Raw genomic sequence first — 16546 nt, forward strand, 5'->3', positions numbered from 1 at the left:
ATCCATTTACACCATTTATCCCCAAAGCCACAGCGCCTGAGCATATACAACAAGAAACCCCAATTCACATGGTCGTAAGCCTTCTGAATATCTAGCTTACAAAGCATCCCTGGGGCCCTTAGGCGCATTCTTGAATCTATGCATTCATTCGCTATAAGCACAGAGTCCAAAATCTGACGCTCTTTGACAAATGCATTCTGAAACTTGGACACTACTTTTCCCAACACCTCCTTTAATCTGTTTACCAGGACTTTCGAAATAATCTTATACACCCCGTTGATAAGGCTAATGGGGCGAAAGTCCTTAATATCAATCGCTCCCGGTTTCTTAGGGATGAGCACAATAAATGTGGCGTTAGAACTTCTCTGGAATCTGCCACGTTCAAAAAAATAAAATAAAGTATTCACAATGTCCGGTCGAACCACGTCCCAGCACGCTTTGTAGAATGAGAACGAGAAACTGTCCGGTCCCGGGGCCTTATCATCATTCATGCTGAAAACAACCTCCTTAATTTCATACTCCCCAAATAGTCTCTCCATCCATCGGGCATCATCCTCAGTGATTGTAGAAAAGTGTAATCCCTTCAATTCTGGCCTCCATTCAAATTGCTCCCGATAGAGGTTCCGATAAAAATTCACCAGTTGGCTTCCAATTTCCTGTGGTTCCTCATAAGTAACCCCGTCCACCTCCAAAACTGTGATGGAGTTGTTCCTCATATTAGAATTGACGACCATGTGGAAGAATTTAGTGCATTTATCCCCCACTTTCAACCAAGTAACTCTAGATTTCTGTCGCCAATTAATCTCCTCCATCTCCACCAATCTCTTCATCTCTTCCTTTAATACTCTATGTCTCTCCTTCTCCTCCCCAGTCAACCCCTGACTCTCCTCCCGCCTATCCAATTCCTCTATCTCTGACAGACACTGATTTTTACTACAGTTAACATTGCCTACAACTTCCTCATTCCATTTCTTTAAATCCCCTTTCAACGCCCTTAGCTTCTGATTCAATACAAAACAGGGAGACCCACTGACTTCATAGGAAGTCCACCACATCTGTACTCGCTCCCTAAAACCTTCTACTTTCAACCACATCTTCTCAAACCTGAAAGGTCTTCTTCCACCACCCCTTCTATTCCCCGATAACATAATAGGAAAATGATCCGAGTATACCCTCCCCAATCTTCTCTGAGTGACATCTGAATATTTAGACTCCCACTCCCCATAAATCAAGAACCTATCAATACGAGACAAAACGGGTCAATCCCGATTGGATGACTAGGTAAAATCTCCCCCAATCATGGGTAAATCCACCAACAAATTCTCCCTAATAAAATCTGAGAACTCCTCCATTGCCCTAGTTAGTCTCCCACAACTCGACCTCTCCGAAGGAAAGCGAATCACAGTGAAATCACCCCCAATACATGTAGGGAGATTCCACCAAGCCCTCATTCCAGCCAGTTCATCCCACAAACCCACTCTACTATCATTAGAATTAAGCCCATAAACTCCTGTGAACATCCACCGAAATCCATCCTCACAATTTTTGAAAGAAATCGATATAGAGTACACCCCTATACTCACCTCCTTCATCTCAAGCACTCTAGTGTCCCACATCACCAACACGCCTCCTGAAACCCTTGATAACCCCAAAAACTGGTATCCAACATGATCTCCCCCCCCCATAAACTACGAATCACCGCCCTCGAGATAAACTTCATCTTAGTTTCTTGTAGGCAAACAAGATTTGCCCCCATCCCCTTAGCAAATGACAAACACCAAACCTTTTACTAACCTCATTGAGACCCCTTACGTTCCAGCTAATGAGTTTTGGCATCATTGTAACACTCCATAACCCCTCCCCATTGTTCCTTTCTTGGACTCGCCACCCTTACCAGCATAGTTTACTGATCATTCGAGCCTCTTACGTTCACGATCACCCTTTCTTCTTAATTTACTTCCATGTGTACTGATGTCTTGTCCCCTATTAGCCTCCAGCTCCTCGAATAATTGTAACAATCTACTTTCATACCCATCACATGACACGCCAACCAACTTGCTGAATTCCTGAATTTTTTGTAGAACCCAGTTTGAACGTGGGTGACCAACTTCTAACACATCAACTCCTGAAGTATCCTCACCCTGAGAGCCCTCGAGATGATCAAAGGACCGTTCTTTCTCTTCCACCACTGGTATAATGTCACTGTCACTTTCTCCTTTCTTAGCACCACCTACCCATAACACCAAAGTTTTTTCGGTCCTCATATCGTTATCTTTCGTCCTCTTATTATAAGTGTTCGTAATTCTTGATGTCGTCTGTGTAGAGTTGTTTTCTTTCACAGTGTCTCTTGACAATTTCTCCAAGTTCACCATACTAAACTCCCCTTCCTTAGACAGCGGTTCCTCTTTTCGTTCAACTGCAATCCCTGTGTCTACTTCAGTTCGGTTGACCCCCACAAAGTCGACCCCGTCATCGTTTTCATGGTATCCCGCTTCCATCCTCACCTGAGAATCACAATGTTCATCTCCTCCCTGCTTTGCATGTTCATTAATTGATGGTAGTTCCTCATGAGTCAATCCCGATATGTGCATTTCATCGGTTTGATCCTCATCCAACTCAACCCCACACCTGTGACAGCGTACCAATTTCATGGGCTCCATTTCAGGCCCGCTTCCAACCAATCTAAATAATTCATCTAATGCTCCTTTCAACTCCTGCGCACGGGGCATTATTTCAGCCCTACTCAAACAAATGTCGTGACCTTCGTTATCATCGACTTTATTTGTCCTTTCCTTTTGTTGAAGCATCCATTGGTTGGCATTCTCTGATATCTGTGAGTTTGCTGCAATTTCTGCATAAGTCATCCTTTGTCTGTTTCGTTCAATCACCGTTTGTCGTTTGACCTTATCCCTAGCAACAAATGAGTCAACAACTGCTTGAAACACCTACAAGACCGACGCCCATCCCTCTCCATTTACACCTTCTGGTATCATGACAACTCCTTTCCGACGCCTCTCCCCATATTGTGCTATCATCAAATATCTGCCTCGATGGTTCACAAACCGTTGTGCCAAGAAAGCTCTTGAAGACTCATTAAACTTAAAAACACATTCCTCAACTTCACTTCTCATCCTCAATCTGTCTACCATATTCACCATCCAAATAGCACCATACCTTCCCATAAAGATTGAATCCGATAACTTCGAACCCCATTTTGTCAACTTAACAGTGCCGGAATCGTTAATAGATACTACAAAGTCCTTCGCCTCCACTTTGAAACGATGATTGAATACCATACTACGCACATCCGTCAATTTTTTCCCCTAATTGTGTACTAACAATTCATCAAATGGAGGAACGGACAAGTCGATTGATCTCGGGACAGCAGGCTATCGTTGCAGGTTTCCCAGCGGCGGCGCGTGGACCACACGCACCAGCAGACGCGCGGTCGAAGCAACGCGTGTGGGGGGCAGGACACCGACAGGGGTCGTCCGTCCCTGCTGAGGCCGTCGGTGAGGCGCGTCTCCTCGAGATGTGGCCGAATCTGGCGGAAACGACTGGGCGGAGCTAGGGTTTCCCACAATAAACTGCGCCTGTGTGTGAATGGCATGGTTGGAGGGGCTGATTTGTGGCGTGAGGCCGGTTGTGTGGTGCCTACCGGACACTTGGTTGCCGGCGCCGGTAGTGTGGGGGTGTGGTGGCTAGGTTATTTTGGATTGTGAGGGGAGCTCCATTTCGCATCTCACAGACAAAAACTCACGATGGGGCATATGCAAGCGCTGTCTTTAAGGGTACATGATTTCTAGGAATTTCCTTATTTAGTTTCCTATTTTTGGAGGATTGCACACTATAAATTGCTGCCATTTTGTAAGAAATCAATGAATCAAAGATTTATTTTTACAGTATCAGAATCAGGTCAAGATCTCTAGGTTCTCTCCTATTTTCTTATCTTTTTTAGCAGACTTCATTACTCTAACTATATCAACAGCGTTCACCACACGCCTCAAGTAGCATTCAATATCATTACTAATTATTCTCTAAATAATGTTCTTTACTGTTGATCAATCCATGCTACCTTCCCAATCCAGCAACTTTCAACTTTTGTCGTCACACCACCATTCTCTCATGTCTTGTTTCTATTTGTAGCCCACGATGTTGAAAATCCAGAAAAAAACCTTCAAAAAACCTAACCTCGGACAACGTATTTCAGAGCCAACCAACAACCCAAAATGTTAAATTCCTTCTTCCCTCGTTTAGACTTGATGGTATGGTATTAGAATATGTACTCTCTCAAGAGTAAAGCATCCTCAATCACTTAATTGGACTGGTGCCAAGTGAAGATGACCACAAGATTGGATAATTATAGTTTAAATGCAACCTCAATCGCTAGGTCTGCACATACTAAACCATCCTCTGTATACTTGTATCATTTATCCTTGCAAAAATAATTTTTTATGATTTTCATATTTCCATTAATCATTCATCATCTTCTTCAAATTTACTTTATAGAATGCTCACTACTCTTCTGAATTCTGATAACAGAAAAGTCATGTGTTACTTATTATTAGCATTCAAATGGAACCATAAACCTCATAAGCAAATCATGGCTAATTTTTATGGATGCAGAAGGATCTCTAAGGTAAAAAGTCACATCATATTTCTTCAGTAGAAGAGGAGAGCCTATCAAAAAACTTAAAGAGCCAGTTCTTTACTCCACTACCATATTAATTTCGAAGTTAGTAGTTAACGTCATTCCCATGAAATGGAACTTCAATTTTGATACATGAGTAGGTCCAGTTAACAAGATCCATTAGATGTGCCCTCTACTGAATTTGGAAAGAGAGAATATATGAAATCTTAGGATAATGTGTTGACCGCATTGTGTTCTCAAATTCCTGTTACATGATCACCAAAGTCCCATACTTCCATTAATATCCATATTAAATCTATTATATATTTCATTGTCCTTATAACCAAAACCTTACAAAGTAAGCAAAATTCGAAGTTAAAATGGTTCTAACTGTTTTAAATAATGTCGTACTTTTTTGGAAGTTAAAATTTGAGTCATAGCTCAACCTCGGTAGTTTTTTTCCAAGAAATCATCACACACTGAACAGAACATGGATCTGCATACTCAAATCCACATACAATAACCAAGGGAAATTATGATATTTTATTTCCACAAGAAAATGGAGAATGCTAAGGCAAAGTTACCAAATCAATCTTAATATAGAAGAATACAAAGTACCATAACAGAAAGGATGGACCACTGGTGACCTCATGTAAAATAATGCACTCGAGAAAGAAAAAGAAAATAGACACCTGTAAATAAGACCAAGTAGGTAATGGCCAGCAGCTCCATTTGGAACCTGCAATTATGAGTACATAACCATGACCACTCCACCTCAACAAAGGAACATTTTAACTCATGACCAGTATAGAAAAAGAGTAGGAAACAATATCACCTAGCTCGAAACTGGCATCAAGGAAATATAAGATAATGAAAGATGTTCATACATGCCATAAAATTAACATCAAAGATCAGTGATACGTGCTTTATGGGCATACCTCAGCAGAGGACTCATTAGGGGGTCGTAATGCTGATTCAGCTTCATTTAGAAGATCCATCTGAAAGCATGATAGCGCAAACAAATAGCGGCATTGAGCCGTATGCGTTCCTTCAAACAATTAAAGACAGATAAAAAAAAAAGTGAATGTCACTTCAAGGAAGCAGAGAAAATACATAAAGAATCGAATCTCAAGAAAGATGCTCAGACAACAAAAAGAGTGCCTCTTTTAGTTGTAAAAAGAAAATATCGCATCTCAACATACCCTTCAAAATGTAGTATGCACAATGTGACTGATTGTTTTGCAAGTAACAGCTGGCAAGCAACTGCAAATTTGTCTGCATTAAACATGGTAAACCATTAAGGAGACAAAGCTATGATAGTCAAATTTAGTTTATGCCATCGAACATTATAAAAAATAATAATAATAAAAAATAAAAAAATTTTGATAGGTAATCAATTATTTTAGGGTAATTGGCACAAAACGTCCCTACCTTTCATATCTATTGTGGAAAACATCCCTACCTTCCATTTTTTTGGCATTTTTGCCCCTATTTCCACCTTTCTTAGCGTTGAACGTCCTTTTCACCAATTTTGGACAATTTTACCCTCCATTCAAATAAAACAAAAAGAAAATAAAGGAAACAACAAATAACTAATTGCAACTACAATCCCCAATTTTTAAAAAATTACAGATCAGTCACAAATATAAAAGGAGCCGCGCCGATTCAAGTCCCTGATCTCCACCGCAAACTTACCCCACGGCCGTCGTCTTACACCTCTGCTGTGGTCTTCTCCTCCACAGCCGAGTTGTCCTGCACCGTCGTCCCCTAGTTCGAATGAGTCAACTCGGAGAAGTCGATCCAGTCAAATTTCTTTACTTCCGGCAATTCAATCTTCAATGAAGGCTTGCTCTCAGTCACTTTTTGCGCATTTGGTGTAGTGAGGTCTATAACTGGAGGATTTAATTGATTTTGCCCCAAATCTACGGACTCGGGGCTTAAAAAGTAGCTAAAATCAAAATTATTCTGCTCAAAATTCATAATATAATCAGAAATCGAAACTGAATAGTCAGATTGAGAGCTCGAAATTGATGAATTTTTGCTACTAGTTCTTTCAATCTCAGCAACAAACAAGAGATCTGTTGGAGAAAACGCCCCCAGAAGATGCATTCTAATTTGTTCAATTGCCGAAACTTCTGCTAGATTTGCCATCTAATGTAATTGATTCTAGCTAGAGAAAATAAAGATGAAATGGATTTTAGAAAGCGGAAAATTTGGAACGAGAAATGGATTTCAATTTTCAATAATGGTTTGATGAGCCATTTCCAAGACACTTCCATGCACAGTGCACGTTCAAATTATACAATTATATACTGTCTTTAAAAAATGTATATATTTGTGACTGATTTGTAATTTTTTTTAAATTGGGGACTATGGTTGCAATTAGTTATTTGTTGTTTCCTTTCTTTTCTTTTTGATTTATTTGAATGGAGGGTAAAATTGTCCAAAAATGGTGAAAAGAACGTTCAGCACCAAGAAATGTGGAAATAGGGGCAAAAATACCAAAAAAATGAAAGGTAAAGACGTTTTCCACAATAGACATGAAAGGTAGGGACATTTTGTGCTAATTATCCATTATTTTATTATCAAAAGATAATACACATGAAGTATATTATTAATTTAAACAAGAAAGAAACAACATAAAATTGGACAGTCCGTCTATGTGACTTGTAGCCGCAGCATTAAATCAAGTATACAATGTCAAATAAAACAATTCTCAAATCTTATGTGTTATCCGTGCTTCATCATCAAGACACTGACTGTTTCTCTCTCTATACACACCATATGATACAACCCGGAACGAGGTTCCAAATAATTTTGCTATCCATATCGCAAAGCTTTCTCCCCCATACCTTTAACACATCTTCTATTCACCTCGACATCACCCAATCCATATGTTGAGTTGCCAAAATCTCATTCCACAACAAACGAGCAGCATCACAAAAGACGAATAAATAGTCAATTGTCTCCCCATCCCTCCTACACATATAGCGTCACTCTGTAACATACCGACTTTTTATTTGAAAATTGTCTACTCTTAACACCTGTCTTCTAACAACCGCCCATAGTAAGAATGCCACCCATGGAGGCAATTTACATTGTCATACCATCTTCCAAGGGAATGAACTCTCTACAGATCCCAATAAGGATCTAAAATAAGTGCCAACCAAAAACATACCATTCCGTGTCAACCCCCATCTACTACGATCACCTTCTCCTACACTGATGTGCACCTCGTACAAAGAAGTCAAGAGAAGCGCATAATCGTCCACTTTCCAATCCTGCAAACCTCTCCCACAAATAATGTTCCTACTATGAATCCTATTGTGTACATCTAAGACCTCATTCACCATAGTTGACGGCTCCGCAGCAATACGATGCAAGAAAGGAAATCCCACCCTTAACAGTTGATCTCCATACCAACAATCATCCCAAAACTGATAGTATTGTCATCCCCCCACCACAAGTCACTCTCTCCTGAAAGTCATTCCACCATCGTCATATATACTGCCACAAGCTCACTCCATATGAACCACGACCTTTGACTAAGCACCATCCCCCCTCCATAACATGGTATCTCGCCCCGATAGTTTCTCTCCAAACACTATCCCTCCTCTCCGAATCGCCGCCGCCGCCACTTACCCAACAAGGCTTTATTAAATAATATAAGGCTCCACAATTCGAGACCCCCTAACCTTTTAGGAGAACAAACTTCTGCCCAATTGACCAAATGAAATTTCCTTTCCTCCCCTAATCCCCCCAAAGAAACTCCCTTTGATTCATCTCCAATCTTTTTGCCATCGTAATAGGAATCGGGAATAATGACAAGAAATAAGTAGGGAGATTCAGTAGAGTGGACTTGAGCAAGATGGCCTCCTTTGGAGAGATACATACGCTTCCAACCCGATAACCTCCACTCCACCTTCCCACAATATTGTTCCATATATGTATACATTTAAACCATGCTCCTAAAGGGAGCCCAAGATAAAGTCATAGGCAGTTGAGCAACCCTACAGCCCAATACGTCAGCCAATTCTCCTACGTTAACAACCTCTCCCATTGAGATAGCCTTGGATTTCCCCAAATTAATTTTCAATCCAGATACAACTTCAAAGCACATAAGCAAACGGCGCAAGTTCCTGAATTGCTCAACGTCTACATCACATAAGTTTAGTGTACCATCTGCAAGTACCAAGTGTGATACATTTAGTTGATCAATCATAAAGCCTTTTAAAAAACTCTCCCCCACAGCCTTCTCTAGCATCATATTGAAAGCCTTCATTACGATAACAAACAAACAACAATGGCGAGAAGATATCCCCTTGCCTCAAACCTCTACTACTCCGAAAATAACCCTTAGGAGTGCCATTCACCAGAGCTGAGAAAGAAACCGTTGAAATACAAAATTAAATCCACTAGCACCACATATCCCTGAAACCACATCGTCTAAACATATACAACAAGAAACCCCAGTCCACATGGTCATGGGCCTTCTAAATATCAAGCTTACATAACATCCCTGGAACCCAGACGCAGTATTTGAATCAATGCATTCATTTGCTATAAGTACTAAATCCAATATCTAGCGCCCTCTAATAAAAGTATTTTAAAACTTAGACACCACTTTCCCCAAGACCTCCTTTAATCTATTCGCTAAAATCTTCGCAATAATCTTGTAAACTCCACTTACTAAACTTATAGGATTAAAATCCTTGATATCTGTCGCTCCCGATTGCTTAGGAATCAGCACTATAAATGTAGCATTAGAACTTCTCAAAAACCTGTCACACTGAAAAAAATAAGCAAAGACATCTACAACATCCGATCGCACCATTTCCCAACAAGGGAGAATCCATCCGATCCTGGGGTTATTCATGCTGAACACCACTTCCCTAATCTCATCCTCCCCAAAAGGTCTAACCAACTGGCATCCTCCACAATGACAGTGGAAAAATCTAGCCCTACCAAATCCGACCTCCAGTCAAATTGTTCCCTATTAAGATTTTTATAGAAATTCATTATGTGGGTCCCAATATCCCATGGATCCTCATAAGTAACCTCATCAACCTCTAACGTATTGATGGAGTTGTTACGCCTGTTCAAATTAGCGACCCTATGAAGAAAGTGGGTGCATTTGTCCCCCTCTTTCAACCAATTGACCCTAGATTTCTGGTGCCAAGCAATCTCCTTCATCTCCACCAACCTCTCCAACTCTACCCTTAACTCCCCCCATCTCTCTCTCATCCCCTGCCAATCCTCGACTCTTCTCCCTCCTATCCAACTCTTCAATATTTGACAGGCATTGATTTTTACGATAGTTAACATCTCCCACCATCTCCTCATTCCACCTCTTTAAAATGAAAAATATTCAATTTTTGATTCAACACATAACAGGAAAACCCTGAAATCATATGATGCCCACCAAGTCCAAACTCGATCCTCGAAGCCTTCGACTTTCAACATCATCTTCTCAAACCTAAAAGGTCTTCTTCCACTCCATCTCACATTCCCAGTTAAGGAAATAGGGAAATGATCTAAATACACCCTCCCAAGTCTCCTCTGCGTGACCTCTGTGTACCGGGTGAACTCTCTCCCAATTCAAAGGCAGTTCTACCAATCTATTTTCCCTGATAAAATTTGAGAAATCCTCCATAGTCCCTATTAATCTACCATCACTAGACCTTTCGATAGGAAACCGAATCACATTAAAATCGCCCCTAATACACGTTGGGAGGTTCCATCAAGCCATCATGCCAACCAACTCACCCCATAATCCACCTCTACTTTCATCATCATTCGGCCTATTAACTCCTATAAACATCTAAAGAAAACTATCCCCAATATTTCTAAAAAACGACGATAGAGAAAAAAGCCTTTCACTAACCTCCTCCATGTCAAAGACTCTATTATCCCACATGACTAACACGCCTGAAACCCTTGAAGACCCCACAAACTGATACCAAACATGTTGTCCCCCCATAAGCTGTTCACGTCAGTCTTCAAAACAACTTCCAACTTTGTTTCCTATAAGCATACAAGGTCGGCCTTCCATCCCTTTAACAAATTTCGAACACTTGACATTTTCCCAGCTTAATTTAGCCCCCTCAAGTTCTAACTTCTAACTAATTATTTTTGAAATCATCTTAACACTTTGACATCCCTCCCTATCGATCCTCTCCTTGGTTCTCCACCCTTGATGTCATAATTAATCTAGCATTCAAGCCGCTTAAGCTCACGATCTCCCTTTCTTCTTGTCTTACCTCCGGAGTACCCATCCCCTATCCCCTACTAGCCTCCAGTCCTCAAATAATTGCAAGAGCCTATTTTCATACCCATCGCAGGACAAACCTACCATCTTACTGCAATCCAAAATTTTTTTAAGGACCTAATTTGAAAGCAGTCTAACTTCGAGCACCTTAACTTTCACTATGTCCTCAAAGTATAGAGGGTCATTGTGGTGTCCCTCCTCTACCCCTCCTTCTCGATGCCATCAACCCACACCACCAAAGCTTTATCATTCCTTGAGTCACCATCTTTTAGAGACTGAATACCACCTGCAGTAAGTATTCCCTACAGTAGTTGCTGAACCTATCGCTCCATGTTGTTTCTCAATTGTCGACGCTGATTTGTCTACCGATACAATTCCGGTCTCTTACTCCGTTGTCGACACTAATCCTTCTGCTAAATTCTTATCCAACGCACCCACCATCGTTGACCAATTATCTTTTGTCACATCCAATATCCCTCCACCACTTCAGTCTGTGCCTGATGTCAAATAAACTAAATAATACTTGATGCCCCTCGATGTGAGAGGTTTTCTCATTATATAGAACCAAACTCAAACTAAATCTGGTTAACTATCAATTAAAATATTCATTAATGATAACCTTCTAAATATAAAGATTGATGCTTTATATTCTTTCCTTATATTTCACGATGCTGGTAAAAGTATCAATTTGCAATCTTGAACTAGCGACAGTGACAATACTTGTGCCCACAAATACGAAATCCAAATCAAAGCAACATCTACGAAAACTAATGATGACGAGAGACCAAGAACAACAAAATAGTGCAAAAACAACCAAGAACTGTTCCAAAGCCACTCCAAGAACACTCTTAAGAGCTCACACCCCAAGAAGATTTTCCAAAAAAAATTCACGAAGTGTGCCGACACACAGAGTGAACTCTATTGGTTAGGAAAACTCAGTTGAACACATAATTCATGTTCCAACAAAAGCTCTAACGCCAATACACCAGCAATATATCGCTAACAAGATGTTGAAATTGGAAAAATTCACACAAAACAACGTACGTCAAAAAAATCAAGATGATCCTCTTCTGAGAATCCAAAAACCATCCAAGACTCTAGCTCATCACTCGAGCAACCAAAACATAAAGATCTGTACTCCCATGTCTCTCTTTTATATAGTAAAATATCACGTTATAATTGCAAAATCCCTCATTAAAGGTATTCAAATCTATTTCTCCCAAATTTTAGCCCAATAAAATGAATAAACCAATTAACCATAAAATCAATCACCAATTATCCACAATCCAATTAAAATGGAAAGCTTATTGTAAGCCAATAATTAGCTCAATAATGCATCCAAATAAAAACTAATCAGCCCAGCCCAGCACAGCAGCATCCCCATTCTAAAAATTTCAATCGAGAGTCCACCGACTAGATTCCGATCAACAATGAAGAAATTTCTCAATCAACCGAACAGAAACGAAACCAAGTTGCCCAAAATCAGTATTCAGTACTTGAGAGGCTCTTAGATATACCCCATGTTGAGTGCGATTTCATATTCGCTCAATTACTCTCCAATAAGACACTGAAACGACAATTAAAAAAATCCTAGCAACCACTTAATTCTTCTAATTTCCTCATATTTCACTAACACCTGAGACTCACCACATGGCTCCACCACCACCGCCTTAGAATCCAAGTTTGATACCTTTTTTTCCATTGACAGTGTACTCATCCAAGCCCAACCTACACATGACAAGAAATCTTCCTGGTGCCGACTACATACCCACTATCCAGTAACCATGTTAATTCATCCAATTCCCCTTGATGGCCTTGATGTGATTCCTTATTTCATCACTGTAAATACTATCACATATACCTTCTGTATTAGATTTCTTAGACTTGTGCGCCAATAGATAACCTTCCTTATTGGATCCCAAGATCTTCTCGCGTGAATCACTCCCCTCATTAATCGCCCGTTCCTTACCCATTATTACTCCTTGATCGGTGTGCTGCGAAGCCTGTAAATTCGTCGTAACTCCGAAAAAATATATTCATTCTCGTCTCTTTTCTTCATATGTTCGACATTTTACCTTATCACTGGCAACAAAGAAATCAATGACTGCTTGAAACACCCACGAAACCGAAGCCCATCCCTCTCCATTTGCACCCTCTGGCACCATCACAACTCCCTTTCGGTGCCTCTCCCCATATTGTGCTATCATTAAATACTTACCACGACTGTTGGTACATCGTTGTGCCAAAAAAGCTCGAGGAGACTTGTTAAACTTGGCGACAAACTCCTATAACTTGCCCGTCACCCTCAGCTTGTCCAACATATTTACCATCCAAATAGCTCCAAATCTCCTCATGCAAATTGCGTCCAATATCCTCGACCCCCATTTCGACAACTTAACAATGCCTGAATCATTAATAAACAATACGAACTCCTTTGCCTCCACTCTAAACCGAGAACTGAAAACCATCAAACTTGTGGCATAGGTTGGCCTAGACACTACGTGGTGGTTCTGCACATTTTTTGGCACCGACACATAGGCATCATGTGTTGTGAGCTTGGTGTCGAAACAGCGCGTCCACTCAATGATGGCCTAGTCATGGTAGGAATGACCTGTACAGCTGACCGATAAGGCGCGTGGGCCCTAATATTGGTCGGATCGAGAGTGAATAGGGGGTGACCTTTCGATTTCTTTCTCACCGAATATGTGAAATTCCTTCTAACTCCATAGATGAGGTCACTTGAAGCCTCTGTATCCCCATCGCTACGAGCGGCGTCGTTAGGATTGATGACCACCTTCAGGTAGGAGCGGTTGTATCTTTGTGGCGTGAGGCTGGTGGATTTGAGGATGCCCAAACCGGTGAAAGTGGCTGGTGGTTTGGTTTTGGATGTTGGGGGAGAAGTCGCCATCCTCGAGAGGAGACGGCCCTTGAAATAAATAAATTGAAAGGCTTGAAAATTGTAGAGTATAATTTATTGTATTGAATTGATATAATAAATTAATAAACAACAAAATATAAGCACAAACTTATAGATAAATGGACCAAACATCATAATATTTCATCTAAATATGAAGCAATAACATTTACTTTTTAGACAGCATAAACCGGATATCATCCATCTTTCTCATATCACAAAATGTTATAGGATATTTTCTATATTAAACACAAAGGGTTCCACTCTATCAACTACACAGCTATGCCCAGAACACGCAACAAAATCCCAAAAACAAACAAATGATATGCTCTCAAGTCTCAAGTCCAAACCACTTATTTAAATTCTTTTTTTTTATTTTTTATTTTTTACTATGAATGTCCAGGCCAGCTTACGCACACCTCGACTAATCTCACGAGCCCTGAAATTTACAGTTAGATATTCACCTCAGTAGTTTTGAGGAAACTCGAACTAGTGACCATTGGGGAGCAAAGCTTGACTACTAAACTATCCCTCATATTCAAACCACTTATTTAAATGAGGATCATTTATCAACTTTTTGCTGCGGTATTACATACTTATGTCTCAGTTTCCAGTGTTTTACAATTGAAAGAAGCAACACTTCATAAAACATAGATGACAATTTTGGGCACTCATTACTTAATTCCCTCCGATTTCAACTATTTATTTACATATGAAGCATACATAAAGATGCTGCATCAGCATAGTTACTCGGTTATTCAGCAAAACCCAGAATTGAACTGTAGATAAATTTGTAATCGATGCAAGGAACCTACAGAAATGGCTGCAAAACTAAAGCAGGAAGCATATTACAGCCAAAAAAAAAAAAATTCAACTATTTACTAAGTTATTTAAGATACTATGTTAAAAGTGAATACCTCGGATGGGAACTCTGCACAGAGGCGTTCGCACATGAAAATGGCATTGCGATACATGAAGTGCCGTAGGCTGTTTTGCACACACTGGGTCAGTATAGCCTCCATTTACGTACATCAAAAAATTCCTAATATGTCTCCGTATCTATCTCACTCAACACATACAGCACTTCAAACCAGTCGATGTATAGAAATCATTCATATATGTGAATTTCTGTATAGATCTTATCTAGAGAGAGAGAGGGAGAGGAGAGAGGGTTTTCAGTTTTCAATTTCAAAACCTCAAAGACAAGGTGAGGGTTTTGTTTTCCTTCGTGTGAATTGGGAATTTTGGATTCAGGTAAGGCACGTGTGACGTCTCATTTCAAATCAAATTATGCTCCCAAAAAAAAAAATTCAAAACTAAGAAGTTGAGTTTCTACAATTTCAGAACTAAGAATAAAAATTTCAAATTTCAAAAATTAGATATTTATTAAATTTAAGAGGAAATTTCACGTAATGTCCATTTTCAGCGAGTCATTTGTAAAAATGTTCACAATTTTGTCAATGTTCATTTTTCAATTATGTAGACAAAAATACCCCTGTTAGAAAATATTATTTCCACACAAGAATTCAAAATTTTTCATATCATTATTCATGTCAATCAATGTAGAAATGTCAATCAGCATTAAATGCCTGGGTCGGGTAGGTGTGGGTCGGGTTATGGGTCTAGTATGTGCGGGTCGAGTTGGATCGAGTTATGGGTTAAAAATGGAAAACCTGATAGAACCAGACCCGAATACAAAAAAAAAAAAATGAAGGCGGGGGGATGAAAAAATAAAAGAAGCCCTAAACTAAGTCCTCTCAACTCTCACTCTCAGTCTCTCAATCTTCACTCTGACCCAACCCGTCGACAACGAGCCTGTCCATTTCTCTTTTATTTTTCCAGTTGCCGTTTGCCCACCACACTTCAGAGTCCAGTGCTTAGAGTAAGTTTATTTCGTTATTTTTTTTCTTTATTTCGTTATTTTTTTACTTCCTCAAGTCTCCCCTTTTCCTAAATCCTAAGATTTAATTAGTTTAACATAAATTGATGTCAAGGTCACTGAATGTCTCGCTTCTTCTTCCTAAATACAAACTGTTGATTCAATTTGAGATAAAAAGTGGTACATGTGAGATACTGCCGAAAAGGTTGAAGAGGTAAAGTGTTTAAAGAAATCAGGAAAATGATTGTACTTTCTATTGTCCCTGTTATTGTATCTTTTACTTTGAGATATAATCTATATATCAACTAAATATGATGCTGCTAGATGATAAATAACACTAGTACGAAGTGAAGAATACTCCATTTGAAGCATATTTCGTATCTAAGTTAGGCAATAAACATGATGAAATGACAAAGATTATGTTGCTATTATAAACTCTTAGACTGTTTGAATGCTAATCAGTAACTAAATGGCTTCACTTTCACATCAAATTTGTTCTGCATCTTGTTGAGGGTTGCATTTGTATATTGATGGTTTCTTATGGAGGAAGACTGTGATAGGTTGATAACAGATAGAAAACTTTGTCAAATCTTATGAAATGTATACTTGATTTTGTGTATGGTCTGTTATAGTTGGCTCTAAATTTATTTAATACAAGGCCATGTTGTTGTTATTTATTTTGTTAAAGAATATTGCATTTTTGGTTTATTTGCATATCTAAATTAGGCAATTAACTTAATGAAATTGTAGAAGATTGTGTATATACTTTTGAATTGTTTAAATGGTGATCAACTATAAAATGGTTACATGATAGCTTCAGATCAGAAGTCAGGTTTGTTTTAATTTCAACAATTA

General features: G+C 39.4%; 1 protein-coding gene across 1 annotated transcript in view; it reads right to left on the reverse strand.

Annotated features, from left to right (window-relative positions):
- LOC111385471 (cell division cycle protein 27 homolog B-like) overlaps positions 1-15036 on the reverse strand; it is a 29443-nt gene extending 14407 nt beyond the window's left edge. The window contains exons 1-4 of the mRNA XM_023009864.1: positions 14730-15036; positions 5833-5905; positions 5569-5678; positions 5323-5369 (exon numbers count right to left, since the gene is read on the reverse strand). Coding sequence (XP_022865632.1) covers positions 5323-5369; positions 5569-5678; positions 5833-5905; positions 14730-14834 — 335 coding nt within the window. The 5' untranslated portion in view covers positions 14835-15036. The remainder of the gene's footprint in view (positions 1-5322; positions 5370-5568; positions 5679-5832; positions 5906-14729) is intronic.
- Between the last annotated feature and the right edge of the window lie 1510 nt (positions 15037-16546).

This window comes from Olea europaea, chromosome 3 (assembly GCF_002742605.1).
Source record: "Olea europaea var. sylvestris chromosome 3, O_europaea_v1, whole genome shotgun sequence".
Lineage (NCBI taxonomy): Eukaryota > Viridiplantae > Streptophyta > Magnoliopsida > Lamiales > Oleaceae > Olea > Olea europaea.